General features: G+C 39.2%; 2 protein-coding genes across 12 annotated transcripts in view; one reads left to right on the top strand and one right to left on the bottom strand.

Annotated features, from left to right (window-relative positions):
- LOC100576484 (caspase-1) overlaps positions 1-1,138 on the bottom strand; it is a 48,849-nt gene extending 47,711 nt beyond the window's left edge. Inside the window, exon 1 of the mRNA XM_006566897.3 lies at positions 734-1,138. Within this exon, the coding sequence (XP_006566960.2) occupies positions 734-792 (59 nt within the window). The 5' untranslated portion in view covers positions 793-1,138. The remainder of the gene's footprint in view (positions 1-733) is intronic.
- The window catches only part of LOC410393 (alkaline phosphatase), a 195,379-nt gene that overhangs the window by 147,638 nt on the left and 22,488 nt on the right, over positions 1-25,253 (top strand). For 6 of the 11 annotated variants that reach the window (XM_006566894.3, XM_026444477.1, XM_006566886.3 and 3 more), the window contains 2 exons: positions 2,458-2,652; positions 23,370-23,491. In XM_006566894.3, coding sequence (XP_006566957.1) covers positions 2,458-2,652; positions 23,370-23,491 — 317 coding nt within the window. The remainder of the gene's footprint in view (positions 1-2,457; positions 2,653-23,369; positions 23,492-25,253) is intronic. The other 5 variants (XM_026444476.1, XM_006566895.3, XM_006566896.3 and 2 more) reach the window with 2 other exon arrangements.

Here is a 25,253-nt window from a genome sequence, read left to right as displayed (position 1 = left end):
AACAATCGATGTAGTTATATAATTATTCATTGATACGAAACGATATTCTTTCAACGTACAGTTATATAATATTGTTAATTGAAGAAATTAGTGAAAATTACCCAACTAAGAGATGAATATGTTCTCTAATTAAAATACATTTCAATATAAATATATCTTTTATTATTTTTCGTATTATTTTAAATAAAATTATTCGATGTAAAAATTATATGAATAGATTATATTAATATTGAATACTGTATCGAATGATATATTAGTAATTAACACATATATTAGTAATTAACTCCGATGCTGCAATTATTTCCACTAACGTAGAGAAAGGCTGAATCACATGATGCATACTACGCAGAGACACGATGTAGTGTGAATACTCATATTGAAATTCTATGATTCTATTATAACGCATGGATTGGTAAATTTGATACAATTTCGATAGTAATGTGCAACTGTAATAATGTCACACCGAAATAAGGCTAAATTTGACGCAATAGTTTCCGAAATAATTATATCTAAATCATAAATGTTCGTAGAATATGAGATAAGATATGCATCATCGATTTATATGTATAATAGGTGTTATACGTAGACTATATAAATCAAAATCTTTAAACATCAAGTATTAACATCACAAGAAAAATTCACAGACAATTATCAAATATATGCATAAAAATTCTCTTTCGAATGTAATTTCATCGATTATTTCAATAGTTTTTAATCGAAAAAATAAACTTACCTCAATGCACCTGCTACGAAATACGTCATCGATGTATTAATTTTCTTCGCTTGCAGCATTCACACGATCTTCTTTATTTCGTTCAATCTTTTTCATATCGTGAACATTCTTCATCGTTCAAAACACAGTATATATTTACAATATATTATATCGCACATTTATATTGCACAAACAACGCGTTCATTCACAACTTCCACGTAATGTGATCGAGACAGAATTAATGTTCGACCGTAAAACCGGATCATTGCAGTTAGCCACGGCGCCGTCTGGCTGAGCCAAGTGATACCGAATACTACTAAACCTTTTAGCGTGATACTCTAAGGTCGAATTCCTGTCCCGTTTTATCCCCAATTGCTTCGATTCGTCCTGCAACTGATTCGATTCCACGCTTTCGATCCAATTTCCGCCATCTTGCATATATGCTCACCTTCACTATTCACTGTAGCGCCACCACGTATATCGAATATCGATTCGGCCATTTTGGATCGTTTCTAAGTGACGCGTTCAACTTCAAGTTGAACTTTTAGTAATCTATTCCAGAGTCAGCGTCGTGTCGTTTGCTAGTTCGATAATTGAATCTGGAATTCTTGTGAATTGTTCTGAATAATTAGCGTTAACTACAATGGCCATGGTGTTTTACCAAACGCGAATTCGACGGTAATGCTGATGATGCTCGTTTCCTGCCTCTGTAATTTCATCGTCGTTTTCGTTTCTTTTCTCGGTTTTCATTGTAAAGTGGTGACAAAGTGAATAAAAGAAAGCAAGTGAATTTTCTAGAATTATTAAACGTGAATTTCATAATAATCCAACGATGTGGAAAATTTTTAAAGTGATTTTTCTCAACTCGCTATCATTTAAAATTCGAATCATTATGAATCATTAAAACTTGAACATTTTTCACATATTTCAAAATGTGATATTTCAAGAAATAAAGGAATACGTATTCATAATAGATTAGATAAGATATGTTTTCATTTTATAACTTCATATAGTACTTAAGATATTTATAATTTTTATTAAATACAACAAGAGAAATAAAATTACATTTATATAAATTACAAACACATTTCGATGTGTGAAAAATGACATAATTCTCGTTTGGATTAAAATTTACTTTTTACGATGTCTTTAATATTCTTTAGTATATATCAAAGTATTTAATATTAGGAATATATATTTATCTTTCTATTTATAACATCTAGATGCTTTTAGAAAGTTAAAAGTTTATTCAAAAGTATACTTAAAAAATATTAAAGTCGTTAATACGATTATAGGATAGCTTCCTACGAAGTGACAATATTGGTTTTAAAGTTACTCGCGTCGAGAGTTTTTCAAAGTGCATCTAAAGTTGATTCTCAACTGAATAAAACTTGTTGGTTAGGTAGTTCGGTGAAAAGCTGTTTTATATCATATGGTCGAGTGTTTCTTTAATTTCGAGAATCTTTTTCAATCAAAATTTACGCTTTAAATACTATTTACGAGTTACGAAGTTCATATCGGTGATCAGTTTCGTGGCGAAAAGAATCAACAATTTTCATCTTCGCAAAATTTTATTCATAATCATTTTCGAATTATTCCATGCATATCTTTCTTCTATCGATAGTACATAAAATAAAATTTCTCGTTTACATCTGTCAATTTGTTTATTACATTACGATCTCTGTACTAATTTCTCTCTGTCAGACGTGTGATTAAACGGGAAAGGTCCATTTGTCTATCTCCAGGTGGCAGAATCGATCACGCGCATCACTATAACAATGCTTATCGAGCGTTGGACGAAACATTGGCTTTGGAGGAAGCTGTGAGGGCGGTGATGAAGGAAGTGGACTTGTCAGAGACGCTTCTCGTCGTGACGGCGGATCACTCGCACGTACTCACGCTTGGTGGTTTAGCAACGCATCGTGGGAATCCTATATTTGGTAAGTGAAACGTGATAAGTCATTGTCCAATAATTCCACAATCCATAGAGGCAACTCTAAAATGATTTATCACCCGCCATTCAATTCCGATAATTCCGAACAAAACTTCTAGCATTCGAAAATTATTATTTATTGAATCATTATTAAAATTGAAAATTCACTTACTATTATTATATTTAATTTTACCTCCGTATAGAATACGGTGAAATGGATTTATTATTTCCTCGAGATTCCGTGCAGAAAAGTTGCCGACAGATAATATGGATTTTCATATTCACCGATACGATGCAATTTCTATGAACAATTCCATAGTAGTATCATCCTTCGAAGTATCTGAATGAGGATCGTGCCTAGCACGAATAACCTTACCATCCTTTCGATATTACGCTCCCTTATTAACCTCGTTATTTCTTTGATTTCGTTCCGTTTCGGTGCAACAGAATACGCGAAGGAGGGAAGCAAGCGTGACTCGTGCTAGCCAGAGACACAGAGTTCGCGAACTTTTCGACCAAAAACCGTCAATGTAATTGACATTTTTCCCATATTTCCGTCTACTTTTTTACCTGAACGTCGGCGAAAACGAGCAACAAAAATTCTGGTTCCCGATATTAAATTCAAGAGAAAAGGCTTTACGTTTCCCGATAAAATTCCCTCGACATCATCCACAATAATCCATACGACTAAATGTCATCTGGTTATATTAAAAATCGTCTGACTGTGATTCCATTTGTTCATTCGAATAGACAGTTGAAATATCAAGCTCGTCGAAAATATTGATTTCCGTATCACGTGATCATCGTACGAATCAACGGAATATCGTATTGTTTCGTTGATTAGCATTCGAAGAAGGTAAATAAAATTCGATTTGATCGAAGGATCCCGCAAGAAAGAAAAAATACAAATGTTCAGTCTGTGATCAAGTTAAATTGCGAAATGCAGGGAGCATTGCTCCGGTTGAATTTCTACGGCTTCATCAACCTCTTTCACGGATCGACTTATGATCCGAAGAATCGAATCAGAAAGATGGAAATTATTATCGGTGATTCCGTCGACGATTTAATTTTCTTTCCAACCTGGTTCTCTCGATTCGTGAATGAACATCCCACATTCATTTTCTTTTCTTATTTTTCTTCCCTGTTAGTCTCTTCATCGTTAAACGACCCGATATAAAGACCCTTCGCAAACTCTTAATTTTACGATAAATCTTCTTACTTGCTTTTGTAATCCCCTACTCGGAAACAAAGTTCGAGCAAAAACGTAATTTCTAAAATTTTATCGGCACGAATTCATCGGGCGCTCTCAATTTTTTTTTCCATCGTCGAATATTCTTTTGATCACACGGACCAAGGCAATAATTCAATTATGAATCGATCGATTGAATGAACATCTCATAAAAATTAAATTATCACGCAATTATATTACATTTCACGAATGATGTAAGTTACTATACGTATTTTTAATCATAGATTATCCTCGATAATCGAAACGAATTTTTCTATCTTGGAAAATTTTCTTCGAAATTTAAATCTTTCGATCTCGAACCGATGATCTCGAGAAAAGAGATGGATAGAAAATTTAGGAAGAGACGAAAAGTAAAGCGAGAGAATGATAAATGATTTTCCAACAGTACACCTCGAATAAAATGCCGATGTTAAATCACTCGATCGAAAGATAAAGTCGGATTGATAGATGACAAGAGTTTCGTTGCAGAGAAGACAATCGGTCGCCAATAATGCTATTGAAAACTTGCGCGTTTCAATAACGGAGAAAAGGATCTGACGAAATAACAAAAAAAAAAAAAAAAAGAAAGAAGACAGAGAGAAGATACGTTTTATATATATAAACGGCGTATACAACCGATTCGCTAGAGTCTCGATTGAAAGGGCAGAGGAGATGGAAAACGGCGTTGGAAGGGTGTGAACGGCGGATGGGTTGCATCGCCCGCGTTGCATTTTTCGACTATTGATCATTCGAAACTTTTCGACGCGATGCGATTCGGAAAAGTCGAGCGGGGAAAAGTCAGGGAAACAAGAGACTGTCGTTCATCAATGTCCCCTCTGAATGCATAATACAAGCACGTTGGATTTACAACCATTCCCATTTCGAATGGGAACGGTGGGGAAAAAGTGTATTTAACGGTGAGTGACGAGTTTCTCTGTTTCATCCCTCTGATCCCGCTCCTCTCTGGATCGGAATACGTGCGCGCATTCGGTATTCAAGCCGCGAAAAGGCGGGGAGATGGAGGCAGGTCGAGGTCAATAATTTATCCGGCGGCTTCGTCTCCGTCGATCGCGTTCGGCCGGGCGGAATGAGCGGAGAGGGTCGCACGGCAATCCAATACCAGGTAAGTGATTCGGTACACCGTTTTATACACCCTCCAGACACTTCTTCATCACGCGTGGAAGGGATGGAAGGGCCTTCCAATTCCAAGATCCCCGCTTTCAATACGATCCAATCTTCTTGGACAAGCCCGCGCGAGGGGGTATCGAGCCGTTTGTCCGATGCTTAAATCGAATCGCGGCTAGAAATGCAAAGGATAGTTTTTCCTTTTTTTTTCTTTCCTTCTGCCTTTTCTTTTTTTTTTTGTGACTGCTGCGTGAATCGTTCCAATTCCCCTTCGATCTCATTTCGATCCTCACGATTGGTGATAGGCGAAAGGGGGAGGGGTTCCGTTGTTCGAAATAAAACGATTTCGACCCTTTTCTCGGAAATTTGTATACGGCCACGAGGATGGCCAGTTTTCGTTATTCCCTCGCGGTGCGTTCGTATATTACATCCAACGTCGTAGTTTCGTTTCTCCTTCCTTTCCTCCTTCGTCGAGGGAAAATACGGGAAAATTGTAAATCGTTACGTGACAGACTTATGCAACTATATAATATTTTCAACCCTATGGTTTTCAAATATCTATTCGGATTATATTCTCGGTGGTTTTGCTCGAAAGTGTACATATACATCAGGTTAGAAAGCCGTTGTTACGCGTTCCTCGCATTATTTCTCCAAGGAAGCATTATTTATCAAGAATCCACGTTATATGATATTATTATTCGGAAAATTTAAAATTCAATTCCGTAATTACATCTCTTCCATCCAACTGCTCCTACCGATACTGAAACCTCTCCCCGAGCCACGGGGCGTAAAGTATTACGAGGAAAATTCAGTTGAAAAAAGTAGGAGGGAGGAAAATACGCAGTGTCGTTAAGAGGGTTTATTCCCGTAAGGCGGTGCGTGTAATTGACAAATGAATTAAAACGTTGGAGAAAATGCTGGAAACATTCCAGAAAGAACTCTTGGATCTTTTCCAACCTGCATACACGTACACGAAAAACACGCTGTAAAACGATCTCCTCGTGTATCCCACCTTGCATTCGAACTTGCAAAATAGATGACGTGAATCCACCCTTTCCATTCTTTCTTTTTATATCCTCGTTAAACCATATCTATACCCCTCTCTCTCTCTCTTTCTCTCTTCCAATCTCTACGAGCCAATCGCTGTCCTCCCCCTCCGCATTAATTATTAATGTCACGCGGTCCTCGCGACAATTCGAAACGTAGTCGGCGACGAGGTTTGAGATAAGTCAAAAACGTGTATCCGCGGGCCTTCTTGCTTAGCGCAAGGATCGAATGGGGAATTCGAGGCGGGACGCGCGGAACGTGCGAGGAATGTTTGATAGAACGTTGCGGGATTTTGCATTTAGAAGTCACGATAGGGCGCGGTTAAAAATATAAAAGCGGGGAGGGGGTAGGAGGAATTTCGCCGCGGGACGAATTCGTGTAAACACCACGTGATCCCTGCGTTATTTCACCGAGGAAACTCTATATAACTACCACGGTTATGTTATCGGTTTTATTCCTCGTTCGAGTCGCGTTCTCTGCGCCACTGAATTCTCCTCCATCGGAATTTTGGGATAGAACGAGGGGAACGAAGGGTCAGTTTATTGCAATTAATCGTAAGGAAGATTTATTCGCAAAAGACTATCCATATATAATTTCCTAATTTTCTAATCTATCGAATGACGTTCGTCTTCTTCTTTGCCACGGTTTCCATTAAATATTCTTATATATCGAGAGAAATAGGCGCGCGTTTTTTTCGATATGAAATGCAAGGAATCACCGTTCGTCACGCGGGGAGAAGCGCGTCCATCAAAGAAAATCCCATTTACATCCCGAAAACCAGCATCGGTCGCGTTACCGAATCCATTAAGCCGCCACTTTATCCCGGAAACCGTATCCCGAGCCTCGCCACCTATTTCTCGAAACCGTCGTCACCGCGGTAAACGGTTGCACACGCTCGTGTGCGCGTGCCTGTGTGTAACTAGCAACGATATTTCATTGCGAAACCGAAGATCATTATTGGAATTCGACGACGAGTTCGCCGACCTCTCGATGTTGGATATTGCTTTGTTTCTGAACATCGTGCCGAAATTCCGTGGCTGGAGGAGATGGAAGGAGAAAACAGGAGGTCGCTCGATCCTCGTGTATACGTAATATAACGATAATGGATAGAGCAACGCGTCGAATTACACCGATACTTTTTCAAAGTAGCATCGGGACAAATTTTCTTTCTTTCTTTCTCTTTTTTCTTTTTCTTTCCGTTTCGGGACGGGAAAAGAGGTTTCCCCTGTAACGATCGTATGAATATGGAGAATCGCCATTTGCTTGGCGCAACGGCCAAGTGACGTTAAAAGGGGATACACGCGGAATCTCGTTAACGTTCGACGCCATGTCAGGAAATATGAAACACACAGAGGAAAAATAAAATCGATAGCGTGGCTCGAACGAATTTTCTCGTGTCGCGAGCATACACGTACCGGGATGATGGAGGCCCCGGTAAAGCTCGGGGTCGTCGATAATGGAAGGTGGAGAAAGGGTGGTATGTGGCGTGGAAGAGGAAATTTAAGAAATTGATTAAGATAGGTGGAAAAGGGAAGGGTAATTCTTTTCATGGGAACGAAGGGTGGAGAAATATCGGTCAATAACGAAATAGAGAAATTCATGAGGTCTGAATAGAAAAAAAAAAAAAATCTTCGAGTGAAAATTTCAACTTTTATCTTTCATCTAATTAAAAAATGTTTGCTACGTTTTGAATCTAATTTTACGAGTTTAACTGTCGTTTAAGCTACCAAAATATATATATATATATATATATATATATATATATATATATATATATATATAATGTTGGAATTTTATCGACAAATAATCAGACGATATATACTCGAAGTTTCTCGTAGACAATTTCATAACTGCATTTTATCGCGCAGATGCTTTCCTCTCTATAAATATTCCATCAGCGATATATTCGAGGGCTTTCCAGGCTACGCTACTTACTTTCACAAATTTATTGCTAACAGCGCTTAATAAACTTCACGAGGTGCTAAAACTAAACTCACCGTATCACACTTCGTTACCTTAACCGCGTATCATGCGAAACGTGCTATAAATATCCATTAAAGATAATACTTTGCTACTATTTCTTACGGTTTTTCTATATATATGTACACATGCATCCTAAAAAAATCATTCCACTCTCCGCTCGATAGATCTGTTATAATCCATATACGCGAATGATATTATTTAAAATTGAACGAGTTTACAAGATCGAAAGTGCCGATAGAAAAAATGATTATGAAAATTGGAAGACTATTGGAAGACATATTTGGTCGAACATTCGAGGGAAGCGAAAAGTGATTCAAGAAGAATAAATGGATTTCTCGCCAGTTGCAACGCGTTAATACGAACAAGCCCGTTTATTGGAATTTAACTCTCGAGTTCCGGGCGAAACGCCAAACGCGATTCGATCCGTCGAAATTCAGTAGTAGAAAGACGATACAAGTGCGAAAGAGGATTGAATTAACCAAGCTGTATCGAAATACTGGAATAGTTTCTCTTATGACTGAAACCTATTACCCGTCTTTCTAATTTCCTTCGATTTCCTTTGTACTTGATTATACAACGTAGAAGATGAACTTGACGAGGCAATTTTTATAACAAAGGAGAACTATTGATGAAATATCTGATTTTCTTCGATTTGCACTTGATTTGCAACGCGCACAGAAGATGAAGGTGACATTTAGATAATTTTTATAACAAAGGAGAACTATTATTAATGAAATATCTAATTTCCTTCGCACATATAAGACGAAGTTTATGAGATAATTTTTATAAGAAAAGAGACAATAATATAGGGGAAACTTCTTTTCCTTCTATTTTTAATATAGAAGATGAAATTGACATTTATGAGGAAATTTTTATAACAAAGAAGAACTATTAATGAAACGTATATCGTTCAATTCTTTGCACTTGATTTTGCAATCCATATAAAATAAAGTTGGCATTTACGAGATAATTTTTATAAGAAAGGAGACAATAATGTACAGGAAACATGAACGTTATAAAGAATCATTAATGAAACGTGTAACTCATCTTCCTAATTTCCTTCGATTCTTTGCACTTGTTTATGCAATATAGAAGATGAAATTGACATTTATGAAGAAATTTTTATAACAAAAAAGAATTATTAATGAAACGTACGTATCATTCAATTCTTTGCACTTGATTGCAACCTATTACGAGATAATTTTTATAAGAAAGGAGACAATAATGTACAGGAAACATGGACGTTATAAAGAATCATTAATGAAACGTGTAATTCATCTTCCTAATTTTCTTCGATTCTTTGCTGTGGAAGATGAAATTGAAATTTATATAATTTATATAACAAAGGGGAACTATTGATGAAACATCTAATCTCCTTCGATTCACTTGATTATGCAACGCACATAAGATGAAGTTGGCATTTACGAGGTAATTTTTACAAGAAAGGAGACAATATACAGGAAGCTTGGAGAGGTTATAGAGAGGTAATGATGAGTTTGAGCAAGTCGATTCCCTTAAATCTTATTATTTCGCGTTTACGGCGAAAACAATCGTTACGACGTGGCCTGTGTACAAAATCCACTGGGCCATTGAAACTCCCTTAAAACCTTCGAAACTAGTTTCCTCCGCCAATCCGCCTGTCCGATCAACTAACACCGGAACTTCCGTTTCTTTCCAGAGAAACTACTTATGATCGAGATACGTCTTCGAATCTCGAGATCTTTGATTACGCTTTAGAAAAAGGAGAAAATATAGATCTATGTTTAAAACCTTTTATTCATCTTCGAAAAGAAATGACGTCCCGAGATCGGATTCGAGTTCTTTTACGCGGCGAGAGAAAATTTTCTTATGGGACGTTGGTTGGGTAACGAGTAAAGAGGCCGTTTCTCACGTTTTACAAGATTTAAAGCTTCCTCCGCGGAATCCGCATGGACCACATGGACGTGAAAGGATTAGACGCCCGCCTCCTTATGGTCCCGAGGGTGAGCAGCTCGTCAGCGGAGGGATTCAGCGTAATTGATCTCCATCTCTGACAACGCTGCGAATTGACGACACCAGGGACTTGTTACTCGGCAATCTAGGAGAAATCGCAAAAAGTTGGATAATTTCAGAAATTCAAAAAATTCGTGTAAATCACGAGAGAAAAAGGGTGTGTATACACACACACACGAGGTAAATATAATCGAAGAAAATCCGATAATAAACAGCTCGCGTAAAGAAGGATCGTCCCACATTTTCAGCCTAGCCTTTGCACTTTGCCTTTTGCATCGACCGATCGGTATCATCCTCGCGTTTCTCTGCGCGTTTACTTTATGGCCTTCTTTCCGAAACCGCACACTGGCTTGGCTTTTCAAAGGACCGAATGGCACGGCGTGCATCCAAGCCCGATTTTCAAAAGAATTGGAACAGGCTGGATAGGAGGAGCGGACGCCTTTTTCCTTTTTTTTTTTTCTTTTTTCACGCGTTAACGAGATTCAAAGCTTCGAGATGGTAACAACAGTCGCTTTTTATTGTTTTCATCACGATTTTGGATCCGTGGTAATTTTAATAAACTCTCGAAGCGAAGTTGGTTGTCCCTCAACGAGAATCGTGTTCCATTCCGTTATTATCTCTTTATTCTTTCTCTCGAATTCGACTGGGTTGGAAGAAAGAGAGAAGAACTAAGGGGATGAAAAAAAAGTCGCCCATTTCTCACGATTCGTTTTCGAGGAAGGAAATAGTATCGGCATCCACGAGACTGGAATAACGAAATCGGGAGGGTAATAGATGGATCGGATAGAAAGGAGGACTGGAAATCGAAATGTTGGCCGTTCATTAAACAGGGATCATTTTGTACCTGTTTGCTGCTACGCAATACCTACATCCACCAATTAAGTCGTATAATTTATCTCCCTCGAATTGTATCATTTTCTTCGCTCTCCAGAAATCTCTGCCAGAAATACGTGGAGAATAATAATACTGGGAAAGAATAATCGTATAATTATCGTTTGTTAAAGTTGAGGATTATCTCTCGTCTTATCGAAGAGACAAGGCAGAAGACGAGGGGGATGATATGGAAATTTAGAAGGGTGACGGATAATCGTGCGAGGTTAATCGCGATTTTCGCTGCATTAACTCCTTGGCATTCGGTGAGAACAGATTAAGCGCATCAAACCGGCCGATTGAGCACGCTGGTTTTGGCAAGTTGCATATCGTACCACGGATTCAATCCCTCCTCCTCACGGTTCAATGTGCTTTTTAATCAGATATCGATTAATCGGATAAGTCTTCGAGCGTGAAATCGTCGACGCTCTTCCCGATTCTTTCTTAGCTCTTAGTGATTTCTTTCTTCTCTTTGATCTCCCCTACGATGAAATTTTGAAGCTAGATTCCTTCTTTCTAAGCGTTTTAATAACTCGCGAGCAGGAATTAAAAATAATTAAACGCTGAGAAAAAAAGAAAAGAAAGATAGGAAAACGGTTAATCGTTTCTTCGTCTAAATAGTCTAAATGGTCCAACAATGGATTCACGGTTGGTTTATACAGTCTTCTTAATCCTAATTCTAGTCTGAGCTCGCCACGGTCGAGGAACTATCGGATTAAGGTTAAGCTTTCGGTTGTTACCCAAGTCATCAAAATCCTCGACTAACTATTCCTTGTTTTTGTGAAAAAGAATTTAATATCTTCTCAAGCTTTTAGAAAAATTAATTAATTAATAAAAAAAAACGCATTAACAAAATTTACAAAAAATAACAAATCGTCTTTTACTCATTCAAAGATTTATTTATTCGCAAAATTATAAGAAAATCAGGAGTTTGTATCGTCTATCGTTTCCGTACATTGATTTCTCCGAATCCTCCCCCGATCCATCTCACTTATCCCTGATTTCTTGTCTCAGATTCGATGCGTAACGATCGAAACGAACGATAACCGGATGTGAAATGATCCGAGGAATACGATTCTGGGATTAAACTTTCCACGAATTCCAGGAATTTTAGATTCTCCTCGAAGGGAGGAGAGGAGTAAACCGGCCCCATCCTCCCTCGGTCTATAGATATCGTTTCTTCCTCTACAACTTTGGTTTTCCCTCGCTACTTTCCTCCCCTCATTGTCTCCGCGAAACAATACCCGCGATTGTCAATTCGAGTTGTTTCTTCGGTAACACGAAGCCGAATATATATATATATATATATATTTCTTCCATCCGTTTCGAGCGTAAAGGTTGCTTATTGTTCCGCCACTCGAGGAACAATTGAAATGAACAATTTTACCGGGGGATTCATCAAACGCAGCCGTGAAACTTTCCTTCACGGTTTCCAAACGCGTACCATTTCCCCCTCCTTCAGTGACACGCTTTTGAATTTAATAATGGGAAAGCGTCATCGTGGTTGATAGATTTGCTTTCGGATGAGGGACAATCGTGGAAATTTCCCCTATTTTCTTCGATTGGAATATGCGATAACGTTAATGTACTCGAAAATTCAAAATCGTGGAAAAACGAAGGTAAGATTCGTTCGAACAACAACCCGATTATTAAGGAAAAAGTAGTCGAAAGTAGTTGATCGAGGTAGTTTCTCGATCCGGTTCATCAAGTTTATTTATGTGAGAACTTTATACCGAAAATTCTTAATGGTTTATTAAACCTCTTTTCGAAAGAAAATCGCGGAAACTTAATTGAATCGGCAGCCTTGTAGAAGGTCAAATCGAGATCCAATTTCTTACTCCTTCCTTTCCGGATATATATATATATATATATATAATCCACTCTCTAGGGGAAAACTTTGAAACAAAATGAAAAGAAAGCTCGTTAAATTTTCACTTCGAGGATCGAAATTCCCCTCCATGAGCAATACGTACATCTGTCGAAACTCTCCGTTTAATCCACAAAAAATTCTATCGTCCTTGCAAACGTACAAAAATCCAAGGGGAAAAAAAAAACAGAGAAGAAAAAGATTGTACAAACTATAAGAGTTTTATTGAAAATCTCCGTCCCGATCCGTCGGATAAATATTCTCGAAAAAACAGATTCGATCCCTCGAATCGAATCGTTTTTTCGCCTGTTTTTTCAAAGTGGTCGCAACTTTTCAGACCTGCCTTCAATTTTTTTCTATATACACATATCATGTCATCGCGATTTTTCCTCGAATCGAATTATCCGCCACGTCACGATGGACGAAAGAAGAATGCTCTTTACGTCTCGACTGGATGGAAAACGAAATCGTGGAACGGAAGAATCGGAGATATCGAGATCGCAAATGAAACGTGCGTGTCCGGTCACGCCGTGCGATTTGAATCTCCGCTTCCGTCGGCTCGAACCGATTTATATTATCCGCCGAGCTCGAATTACCGACGGACGACGCTTTCGTTTACATGTTTCGTAACGATTGGTAAAACGTTATGGGAATCCGCTTCGACATTTCCTAACGGTTGCAACGTTGCCAATATTTCGCCGAAAGTTTGCGCGTTATTGGAAATAGTTGAGTATAATAGTCGATATTGCGAGTAATAATATCGTTGCGTATACAACCACGCCGATGTTTAACTTAATCGAATTTCTGGAACGAGATTGTACGAATAACATCGTAGAAATGTAACAGCGGGTGAAGAAACGTTGTTTCGCGATGAACGCGAATAATTGTTTGTCGCGTGTCCTCTCGATCGATAAGCGCGGAATTTATTTTCGGGAAAAGTAGTGAGTGGATAAATCTGTCAAAAGAAAGATGGAGTATTTCTCTAAAAAAACGAATCCTTTCTCGGTAACGAGCGGATCGAAAATCTCGGTCGTGTTTTGGTCGTTATTTTACCGCGATACACAATTCTACGCGTTGTATCACGGTTGACTGGATATATATTTTCGGCGGAAGTATCGGTGTGTGTGTACAATCTCTCGAATTTAGAAATTTTCACGATCTCGACTTTTCGCAAATAACGCAAATAAATTTGTCCTTTTATAAGTATAATCTTGAAATTACGATCGATCTCACGAATATAAACCTCTGGCCCCTTCATTATGGAATCGGGAATACATTTCAATTTGGTGCGCGTGACACTTTAATTACGCGATTTCTGAAATCCCAAGACACCGGAAGATCCGACAATCCGGCCTCTTCGTGGCCCTAGATTCGATCCGAATCTCATCATCCTAAAGAGAATCCCGACTTGAATTAATGTACGAGGAGCCACGATTAACGCGAGCGACTAACTTCGGTTCCAATCTCTGTGTGTGCGCGTGTTTAAAAATCTCGAGAGATAACGATGATGATATTTTATTATTAAATTATTAAATTTTGTCAAAGAAATGCAAAAGTTGATACAGTTGAATAATTGAGTAAAGAGGACGCGGTCTAGTATTACGCAAAAGCTTGGTTGCAAGAAGAAAAAAAAAGAAAAAAGAAGAAAAAAAAGATCTTGACGATCCACAAAGGAGAAGTATCGAGAGGAAGAGTAAGGGAAAAATAAGAAGCTGGGGAATAACTTTGACGATGTAAGGAGCTTAAACTCCATCAAATATTATAAGAATACAGGCTATAGTTGCTGTGAGAGTAATAAGCGGACACACTTTTTTTTTTTTCTTTTTAAATTAATAAGCTTCTTAAAATCTTTTTTTTTACGCTCGTCCATGTTTGAAGACTGAAAAAAAATCGCAAGTAAAATCGTAGTAAACTATATCACGGTTTTTCTTATATATTTTTTTTTATATATTCGTAAACGTCGCAACGATGAATAAAATTTTAAATTACGATTTTTGAAGTATATATATATATATCGATCGGATTACAAAATTTGCATAGTGATTGAATTCTCTTCTGAAAGTTAAGGAATGTATAATTTAATATTACACAAGAATTTAAGATTATATTAAAAAAAGGTGAATAGTTCATAAAGCCACGTTTTTCTATTTAATCAAGGAATCGAAGAATAGAAATCTTTTAGGATATTTAAACGATGGGTTTTCAGCGATCGAGAAGAAATTTTGGAGCACGGAATATATATATATTTAATGAAACTTCCGTTGAAACAGAACATCATTCCCAAAGATTGTGAATAATTGATGGAATTGTATTCCCATAGGACATGACTCTGACAGTTCGAAGAGTGACGTTTCGAAGAAAAATCGAGGAAAAAGTATAAAAATTCGTAAATCTTGGATTACTTTGATTTTCCTGATGAAAGATGGCGGAGGAACGTTTAGAAAATCGAAAGAATCCGAGAAAGTTGGTCTCATCGAAGATGATTGAAAAATTTCGAGAAGAGTCGATGAATTAATTTCTGTAAAGATATTTATTATTGGGAGAAGAATTTCGAAAATTAATATAGAGAAGAGAAGATATTTCGAAAATTCACGCAACTTCGATAATACGTTGAGGTTTTTAAAGTTAGAAAGTTCGAGAAGAAGGATCGATTTATCCTTGCTAAACTAAAGTAATTTAAAATTTATGCTTTCATTGCTTTTATAAAATATGCGGTGGTTCAATCGTTATATATCCTCGAGATTGAAACACGCAGTGTCTAATGTTTCCAGGGTTATCTGTAACGTTGAACGATATCGAAATTGTCGAAATTATATTCTACAGCGATACGGTCATCTTTCATTCGGAATCAGCCAAGTTTCAAACCTCTGTCGGTTACGAATTACCATAAGAGTTTGCGAACAAATGGAATATATCGTTGATTTCGCGTCTCGTGAATTCAGCATGAGGATTGTTGAAACCGCAATAACGTTTCGCAATAATTTTAAAATAACGAAACGTTTAAATTGATCGATAACAGAGATGCAACGAGTATTTTTAATTATTTACAATTCATTACAGTCACGTTCGACTGGTATCGATTCCGCCTCGACGCAAAGTAAGAATATTCGATGCAAGAATATGGCGGAGGCAAGGGCTAAATTTAATTACGTTGTCAACATGTCAAGAGGGATGGCGCTATTGACACGCTTTATATCGTAAAATTCGAGTTGCATATTCAGAGTTCGTAAGATACTCTTAACAATCGCGAGCTGGTTGAAACATGTGTATGCCTGTAATAAATATTCTCGATCAAAATATCCACGTATTAATCAAACGTAAAAATCCGACTCTTAACCCTTCGACTCGAATATCCCCTTGAAAAGAAATTAGATTTAAATATTTTCGAAACGAAAATCCTCCCCCTATCAATTTTCATCGAGCCACTTTTTTTTTTTTTTTTTTCATTAAAACCTTTGATGTTTTTCCGACCATCGCCGAATAATTTCCCGTTTATTTTTGTCGCGTTAATTGAACGATGAAAATTTCGCTCGATATCCAAAGTGGCCGAGAAAATGGGGCGCGATCGCCATTTATTAACAGAATATTTCAACAGATCCGAGCAAAAGGGAAGTTTCCGCCCGTTGCAACGCAGTTAACGCGGAGCCGTCAACTTATAAATCAGCGGTCTCGCGTCACCGTGTAATTCGATTACTCCATTTCAACGCAAAACTCTATTACAACGAACGGTATTATCTTGATTAACCGCGCGCTCATTATTCCACCGTTTGATTATTGAAACGTGGCGCGTCGTTCCGATCCATCTGTGTGCATCATCCCCGCGTGTATATCGCGATCCCCGTTAATTGGACATTAATTAATTAATCGAAATATCGATAAGTAATCGGTAAATGTATCACGATTTCGCGAGATTCACGATTCGAAACAACGTGTCAAATGGCGAACGTGTTCGACAACGATTCGATGCTCGATCGACGGAGGAGGATACGCGAGGAAGCGTTCGCAAAGAGATCGCGAACGAGTTGGGATAGCAGTTTCGAAATGTTACGGGCGCATATTACGGAAATGCGGAAAGTTGCAAACGCGATTCGAGCGAAGGAAATAAACGGCGGGAGTTGGGTTCGAATACGGACGACTACGTGTGGAAGGCGATTATAAACTTGGACTGGAAGCGAAACAACCGAAACGTGTCCATTCTACGTGTCCATTATATATATGTACACATATATATATAGGCAACGGTCGCCACTTATTGCCCAAACATCCGTCATTCGTTTCGCGTTCTAAAAGTCGGCGGGGCGACACGGTTTTCACGTGTACGTGTTGGAAATGACTCGCAATCGCCATTTACGCGGTCCACCGTAAAGTTTGCCAATATTTTCGAAATGGTGGCGAGAAATATCTAGGTCGTTCGCGATATACCCGGCCACGAATGGATTGTAAACAATCGTGGTAACCGGGGAAAGGAATTTAGCTCACCCGGTAAATGGAAATGGGTGGCCAATAATTGGAGAGAAAGCTTGATTCAACGTTATTTTATCTTTTACCCTTCTCCTCCACCCAAATATTGATTTAATCGCGTAATCGCGTGTATTTCCTCTCCAACCCTTGCCCTTTCTCTCCTCCTTCCGCGACATCTGCTTCCCCCGACGTTCTCGAAACCCTTTCCGGAAGAAAGGGACGAAACGATCCTTGGAAGCTTCCTCGAGCTTCGTCTCTCCGCCGCGTTTCGGAAGCGTTGGGAATGGCGGCCGTTATCCGGCGTGGTAATAAACACTGGCTGGCGCGGCGTGGCAGGTTTACGGGAAACGTCGGCTTTCCTTTGTGCGCGGCTTCGTAGACGACAATGTCGGACGACGATTAAACTTTGACGGGAACCCTCATTGATTCTCGTCTATGGTTTCGCGATCCGTCTCACGGGAACGAAATAGGGTCGAATGTTTGACCGAATCGATGATGGCCGCGTTTGTGCCGTTTCCATCCATCCGATAGCCGAATCGAATCGAATCGGTGGACAAGTTGGCTTCCACGACTGACCTTTGATTCCCTGCTCGAAATCGAAACGAGTGTCGTTCTCTCGTTCGCGCAAAAGGGATTCCATCGCGTTCCATCGCGCAGGAAATTGATACGTTCCTCCGCGTCCGTGGAGGAATTTCTGCCCGAATTTATCCGAGTGGCTTTCGATAGAAATCCAAAGCTCGAGCAAGTTTTCTATTAATTAGATATACATATGAGATGTGTTTGCCAGAAGAAAGGAAAGGGAGATCCAGTTGGAAACGCTTAAAAGTTGTTTCGTCAAATAAGAATAGAACAGGGATGAAAAGTGGGACGGGCGGTATCGGGCAATCCGTGTCCCGGCATAAAGAGCAGCGACCCTTTCCTCTCTCTCGTCCAACCTGGCTCTCTAATTTGTAAACTTGTAAGAAAGGGGTGGCGGCCGGGTCGACAGTTATCCATCCACTTTCGTGAGCCGCTGCCATCGCATAACTTTCGTGGCGTGGTGATGCGCTTTCGTGATCTTCTTACCGGTAACGGGGCCACTGACGTGCATGCAACCGAGAACCGAAAAGGGAAGGGAGAATGCGAATCCGACTGATTTATATCGATCTAGGAGCGAGTCTAGCGTTGCCAGTCTGGTTGGTTGGTTAGTTGGTCGCTGGAATTCGGCGAACTTGTGCCGCGGATCAACTTGCCACCGCATTTCGAGACTCGACGAGAAGTTTATTGCCGTTTCGAGTGACGATAACGATCGCAAGATTTACGCCCTCGTCAACTTATCAACGCCTTAAATTCGGAACAGTCGTGTTGTCGAGAGGAAAATGTAAGAAGAAGAAATTTATTATTTATCATTATTCGAGAGTTTTGGGAAAGATTCGAGAGGTTTAAATGGAAACGAGTGGAGGTTTCGAGAGATCAGAGCACGAAGGTGCATGCCATCCGTGGGATATTGCGGGATATCCCTTTGACGTTTAACTTCGAAGCCCGCAACCACCGAGTATTATTATCGAAGTATTATTGCTCGGTCGATAGACCGCGACGTCTAAAATTATGGAATCGTTTGACCAATATATATACGTATACGTGCTTCATCTTCACGACGTTTGACTTTGTAATCCGGAAATATCAAATTCGTACGTTATTATATAGTGTTAATTTATGAAAAACGTCGAATCGAGTATGTTATTCGTTCAAATTTCTCTGTGAAATATTCGAAACGATATTCACATTCGAGTGTATCGATTCGTGAATTATCTAAAAATCGTTTGACTAATATATATGTATACGTGGTTCATCTTCACGACGTTTGACTTTGTAATCTGGAAATATCAAATTCGTACGTTATTATATAGTGTTAATTTATGAGAAACGTCGAATCGAGTATGTTATTCGTTCAAATTTCTCTGAAATATTCAAAACGATATTCACATTCAGCGTATCGATTCATGAATTATCGAAAACTTGTCTAGGAGTAATTTCAAATGTAGGTTAACGAGATCGATGTTCCTTCTCGTTATATAATTAATTCTTACGCTTCTTGTGAAATTTTAAACTTTCTATTCGCCGGAATCGGTACGATCGTCTCGCAGACTCCGCGTCGCGCGTGAAAAGGAATTCTTTAAACGGTGTAATTTATTCGTCGTTGCTTCCTGGACGAGAAAGTCGTAAAATTGTATATTTCTCGGTACTTGGACCCGAAAGCCACTTTACGGCTCTTTGTTTTTCCACGTGCTTTCATATCCCTCTAAACTCACGATCCATCGATTCGTGGACGTGCATCTTCGTCTCCACCAATCCCGATGAAACTTTATCCTTTTAGAAGATCGTTGACTTTTCACAATTCGCGATAATTACAACAGATATTCACGCTCCGTGAATAAATAATTAGAGAGGGAATACGATAATAATCTCTGGTTCTCGATTCTTCTTTTGTGGAATTCCTACGAAATTCTAGAAGCTCCTTTGTCGAGCTATAACAACTATCCTCCTATTATCGTCTTGTACATTCCGCTTTACTCTTTGTGTCTTCATATGTATAGCGCAAACATAGCGCGCAAGCTTCTCCAATCACTTGGCCATTCTCTCTTAATACGAAATGATTCAACGTGGTTAATTAATATTTAACGACAAGATACCGGATCGATTTTATCGCGTGAAAGCGTTATATAAGCGTCGTTGGACGTTTCTTTAACGGGAGAGAGAGCAACGCTTTGATACAAGGATGTAGAAACTTTTAAAGTCTCTCCCTTATTAATTCGACTGGTTCAAAAGGAAGAATCGCGAAAAGAAATTCTCATTTCTAAAAAAAAAAAGAAAAAGAAAGAAAAATGAAACGTCAGAGCTTTGACTTACGAATCGCAGTCGAGCGCGATTACAAGTTTAAAAATTAATTTTCAACGAGAAATGACGCGTTCTCAAGTATGTAAAACTTGGGAGATTTAACTTTGGCCTTTGTTAAACTTTTGTCCAACGTTAATGGACGATCGAGATCGAGCCACGAAGCTGTTCTCTCTCCCTCTCACGTTTAATACGCAATTTTCATTTACCTTCTTGTCATTAACCAACGAAATTTCTAATTATCCTTGAAGAAACTCGAGTAATTTAAAATACGCGAAGAACTCGAGTAAACGGCAATCGATCTAATTAATTGCTAGGAACCGAGAAGGACAGTGAAACCGAGGAGCATTCATCCTCGAGAATGATCGATTCACGAGAAAATACTATTTTCATTTGTGAAAGAATATCCGAGAGAGCGACTAGGTCCATCCATGAGATACCAGTTCTTTGATTTACTAATCGAGAATTGAACCTCTTCAAAACTCGAAACACGATTCTACCGTTTAATTTGCAAGCGATTTCACTTCCCTTCGATCATTTTCGAGTGGTACAACAAATACTGAGTATCGAAATTTCCTAGATCTCTCCTCTTCGTCGATAAGTTCGTCTTGGAGAAAAAAAAAAAAAGAAAAGAACGAAGATCGCGATATTACAATACGCTTCGCCAATTTATCATGGTTTCCATTAACCGGTAAAGTTTTAACGAAACATCGATTCAATATAATATAATCGAATTTGAATATTTAAACAACTTTAATGGACGTTTATTTTCACGAATTTCGAAATGAATCGATAAAGGATATAACTTTCTCATCAAGTTTGTTGCGTACGATTGATCGATACGATATTCCATTATTATAAAACGCATCTTCTCTCGTCGCAGCAAGCGTCACGTTTCAGGGAAAGCGCAACGTTTCCTTTTTAACGAGACCCCTCGTCTCTCGCAGTTTTCATCGAGATCGTATCTATCCGACGAAGGATAACGCGCAGCGACACATCGTATTAACGCGTCAAACCTTTTATATCACGTCGGATTTACAACGCGGAGGGGAGGAGAGGTAATGGTTTTTCAATATTCGCCGAAACGCGAAAGAGGGAGGATCGCGCTCAAAGGGAAACACCTCGAGCGTTTTAAACTCAATTTTATTTCGACTGAATAGCGGCCCGGGTAAACGGACTTAATTGCGTATAATTAAATAACGACCACGGTTGAAACTAACCACGGACCATTTAGTTCCCGGAGAGGGGGGGATTATAAAGAAGAATTCAAGAGCGCAAGAGCAGCGTGGCTTAGAATCGTGGCTTAGAATTTCTTTCGAACAATAGGTCCTCCGATGGTGTTATTATTTAAAGGAACGATTAATGGAGAGTAACTGTAACGCGAACGGGATAAAAATCAACTCGCTTCAATTTTCCAACCTCTTTTCCAACGTCCCTCCTCTCCCTCCTCTCTCCTTCTCTCGTCGAAAGAAACACACCATTTGAATAGACGCGCTTTAATTTGAAACGCTATTTTAAATTGAAAATTTCACCAATGCCGCACCGACGATTAATATTGGCAACGTTATTGTGAGCAGAAATGAAATTGTTAAGGTAAACGAGATTGCTGAAAGTATATATATATATATACAGAGAACGCTTTAACTTTCTCGAGATCTTTAACTCTTTGATCGATCTTTCTTTTTTTCACAACGTTATAATACCGTAGTTGAAACTCGCGGGAACAATTTTCGGCCCGGCATTGTAAGCACGAAATTCTACGAAGTAAGCGCACGATCAAACATCCGAAACATTCCCACTCGCAATTTCACAAAGCAAGATTCTGCGAATACTTGGAGGCCGGCCGGCCGGCCGACCGACATCCGGTATAACGCTTTTAAACGCTTGATCGCTTAATTTCAAGCGTTTGTATACAAAAATTCGTCCAAGGAAAAATTATTTGACCGAATGAATACACGAGAAAGGGAGCGAATCGATGAAAAATATGATATATATACATAAAAGGAAGCGATGAAACAAAGGGTTGGAGTGGAGAGAAAGGCGGTGGCGGGACAAGGATGGAACAAAGGAGGACGAAGAGAAGGGAAGAACAACGCTTCGGTGGCGCTTAGGTCGAAAGCTTGGATGTTAAAACATTCCGAACGCATTCCCGGCATCGAATCCTCTTAAACACGGCCCCGACATCAAACACTTTAATTATTGGACGATGCAAACCGCGGCCAACGATGAAAAGAATTCCATCGCGAATTCCGCGGACGCGATCGAGCGGTGAATTAAGGGGCCCAAACTTGCCCGCTGTGAAACATTAATTGTCGGAATGAACCGAGGCGCTCGTTTCATGAATAAGTGGTTGTCTAACTGCGGACAAAAGAGAGAAGAGAGAAGAGAGAGAGAAAGGAGGGAAAAAGATGCGGAAGATGTGGAAGAATAGGCTCCAGGATATAGCCCCGATGGTGAATATGTTTTATTCAAAACCGTTCTTCCCCATCCTCTTTCTGCTGCTACTCTGCGCAAGAATTTAAAGGAAAAAAAAAAAAAAAGGAAAAGGAAAATATCGCGCCATTTCACCGCTATCTGTCGTTTAACCATCGTTTAACAATGTATAATTTGATCGTTTATTTACCATGGAAATGGTAGTATTAAATACCATTGCTGTTTCCCTTTTAGAGGATCCTCGGAATAAGCTCGGCTGCGCGCGTACAAGGCGTGCATACCGGAATTATAAACGTCGGGTTTAGCCGGCGTAATGCTAGCATGGGAAATTGCCAGTGTATTTATACAAATTTTATCACCTCGAATTCGTTCGTTACTCCCGTTAATGTTGCACCATTTCCCGACGTATCGCGAAAAGTTGGCCCCCCGTTTCGAAGAAAGATTTTCCAATTTTTTTCCCGGGAGAAACTTTTACGAAACGCAACTGCGAAATAACGCAATTGGATGAAATTATTCCTTGAACATACGTCAAGCAAAAAACGCACGAACGCTCGTCATTCGTGAAACTAAAATTGCGCTTTATCCATCACTCGTAAGTAAACAAGATCGTTAAAAACGATCTCCCCTCCCGAATGAAAACTCAGGATATCCCATTGTTCTCCTCTTTCCTTGGCCACGGTAATTCCCATTTTCGAAGAAAAATAACGATCATTCCCCCAGAATTCCCCTTTTTCAAAATCGTACGTTGCACAACAATCGTAACACACTTGTGATTGATGAGTCGATCGCGTGCCCTCCCCTCTCTCCCTCCTCCCTCCCTCCCCCCTTCTTTTTTTTGCTTCAGGTTCCGACAGCAAGATGTCCGATGTTGATGGACAACCGTATACAACGTTATTGTACAGCAACGGACCCGGATACACGCAGCCAAGGAATATTTTACGAGAGGCTGGCAAGGATTCCATTCAGGTAAAAGAAAAAAAAAAAAAAGAAAAGAGAAAGAAAAGAGAGAGAAAAAAAACAGGGACAAGCCTCATATTCTCGCGTATATACAGCAAGATATATATAAGCGGGGCCATGTTTATTGGATCGGAAAATGATCGGGGTGAAATATCGGGGGCACGTTTAAAAATCCATCACGCTTTGTCGAGGGGTTCATTCGCGAAATATTCGATGGAACTCTTTCCAACTTCATATATTCCATCCTCGATCCTCTCCAACCACCCTCTCCTTCACACCCTCCTCCCTCTTGACTCGCGTTTCCGCCCCGAGATCATCGCGCTCGCTCTTCCGACCTGATAACTTTTAATCCGACCGCGAGTCACTGATCTTTTTCTGATTCAAACACGCTTGAAATGTAGGAAGAGGGAGGGAGGGATATATCTTTTCTTACCGGAATTTCGTAATTTCGAGCGTGGAAAGAAGCGTGGGGAATTTTGGACACTTGTACTCTCGAAAGAATCGACAAAGATGATCGAAAGCAATGTCGTTTTTATTTATCGTCTATGTCGTGGACGAAACGCTGCTGGAAACAAATTCGTTGAAATGGAATCCCCTAGTCGATGTTTATTCGATATACAGCGAGATAAAATTTCTTTTAAGAAGAAACGGTTCTTACTTCCGGTAAGAATAAATTAAGCTCGATTTGAAAAGAATTCCATTGCAACGTATTTGCGCGATATTAAACGCGTATCCGATATATCGTTCGATTTTTTTTCAAACGTGTTACGTCGAGTTCACAACGAAACACAAAGAGACTGGAAATATTGAAAATAACCAGCATCCAAGCCCAATTCTTTCTCCGAGTGCTCGATCAATGCAATTTTTCTCAACCTATCGTGATATTAGCAATCGTGTTCGAAAGGGTCGATTGATCGAACGTGGAAGGAAATTTCGCCCGGTTGTGTATTAATTAATGTGGGAAAACCGTTCTCCCGCGATGGAATTCTCTGCGTTTCTCTCTTCCTATGTCTGGCCAAAAGAGAGAGAGAGAGAGAGAGAGGGAAACGCGATTCACTTCTGATAAAATAAATGGTAACATAGTTTAGCAAAAATAAAGCGCGTTTTCATAAGACTTATGCAAAAGAGGGGGAAGAGAAATTGGAACAAGTGGGCGAGGTTGGGCGAAAAACGAACGGAACAATAAGAGTTTTCGCGTTCATTAAAGTGACCGGTTCTCTTTGCGATCGTAAAATGCGATTCTTCGCCATTTTTCACGTTGCATTTCCGCTCGAAAATTTTCATCGATTCGAAACATGACGTGCCTTCGTTCGGGGAGAGCTCCTCCTCTGTTTTCTTTCGCGTGAAGATCGGCAGATGATCGCGAACGAGATAAGCAATAATCGTTGACACCGCGTCTCGGAATTTGTAACATTGCACTTGTGAACTTTCTTCTTCCCTTGCCTCGGGATAGAAAATCGATATTTACGAATCCCTGGCTCTTGAGGCTTCTACGATGTGCATGTACATCGTACAAAATGGTTGGAAAATTGTTCGATCGAATAACTTTCCCCTGAATTGGCTGTGATATCCTCGAAACACACGTGTAACAACGTTGTACAATTTTTTTTTCTTTTTTTTTTTTTTGATTCAATGGAAATATCTCCTTTCCTATATTCCTGGGATTATATTATTTTTAATAATTCAAGAGCGGCGTTTTACATTTTATTTAAAAGTTTGAAAATATTTTACCAGCGTTCTGGCTCGCTACTGAATTAAATCTCCCTTATTT

Source organism: Apis mellifera, linkage group LG12 (genome assembly GCF_003254395.2).
Source record: "Apis mellifera strain DH4 linkage group LG12, Amel_HAv3.1, whole genome shotgun sequence".
NCBI lineage: Eukaryota > Metazoa > Arthropoda > Insecta > Hymenoptera > Apidae > Apis > Apis mellifera.
The sequence above is the reverse complement of the archived record's forward strand: the minus strand, read 5'-3'. Positions and strand labels throughout refer to the sequence as shown.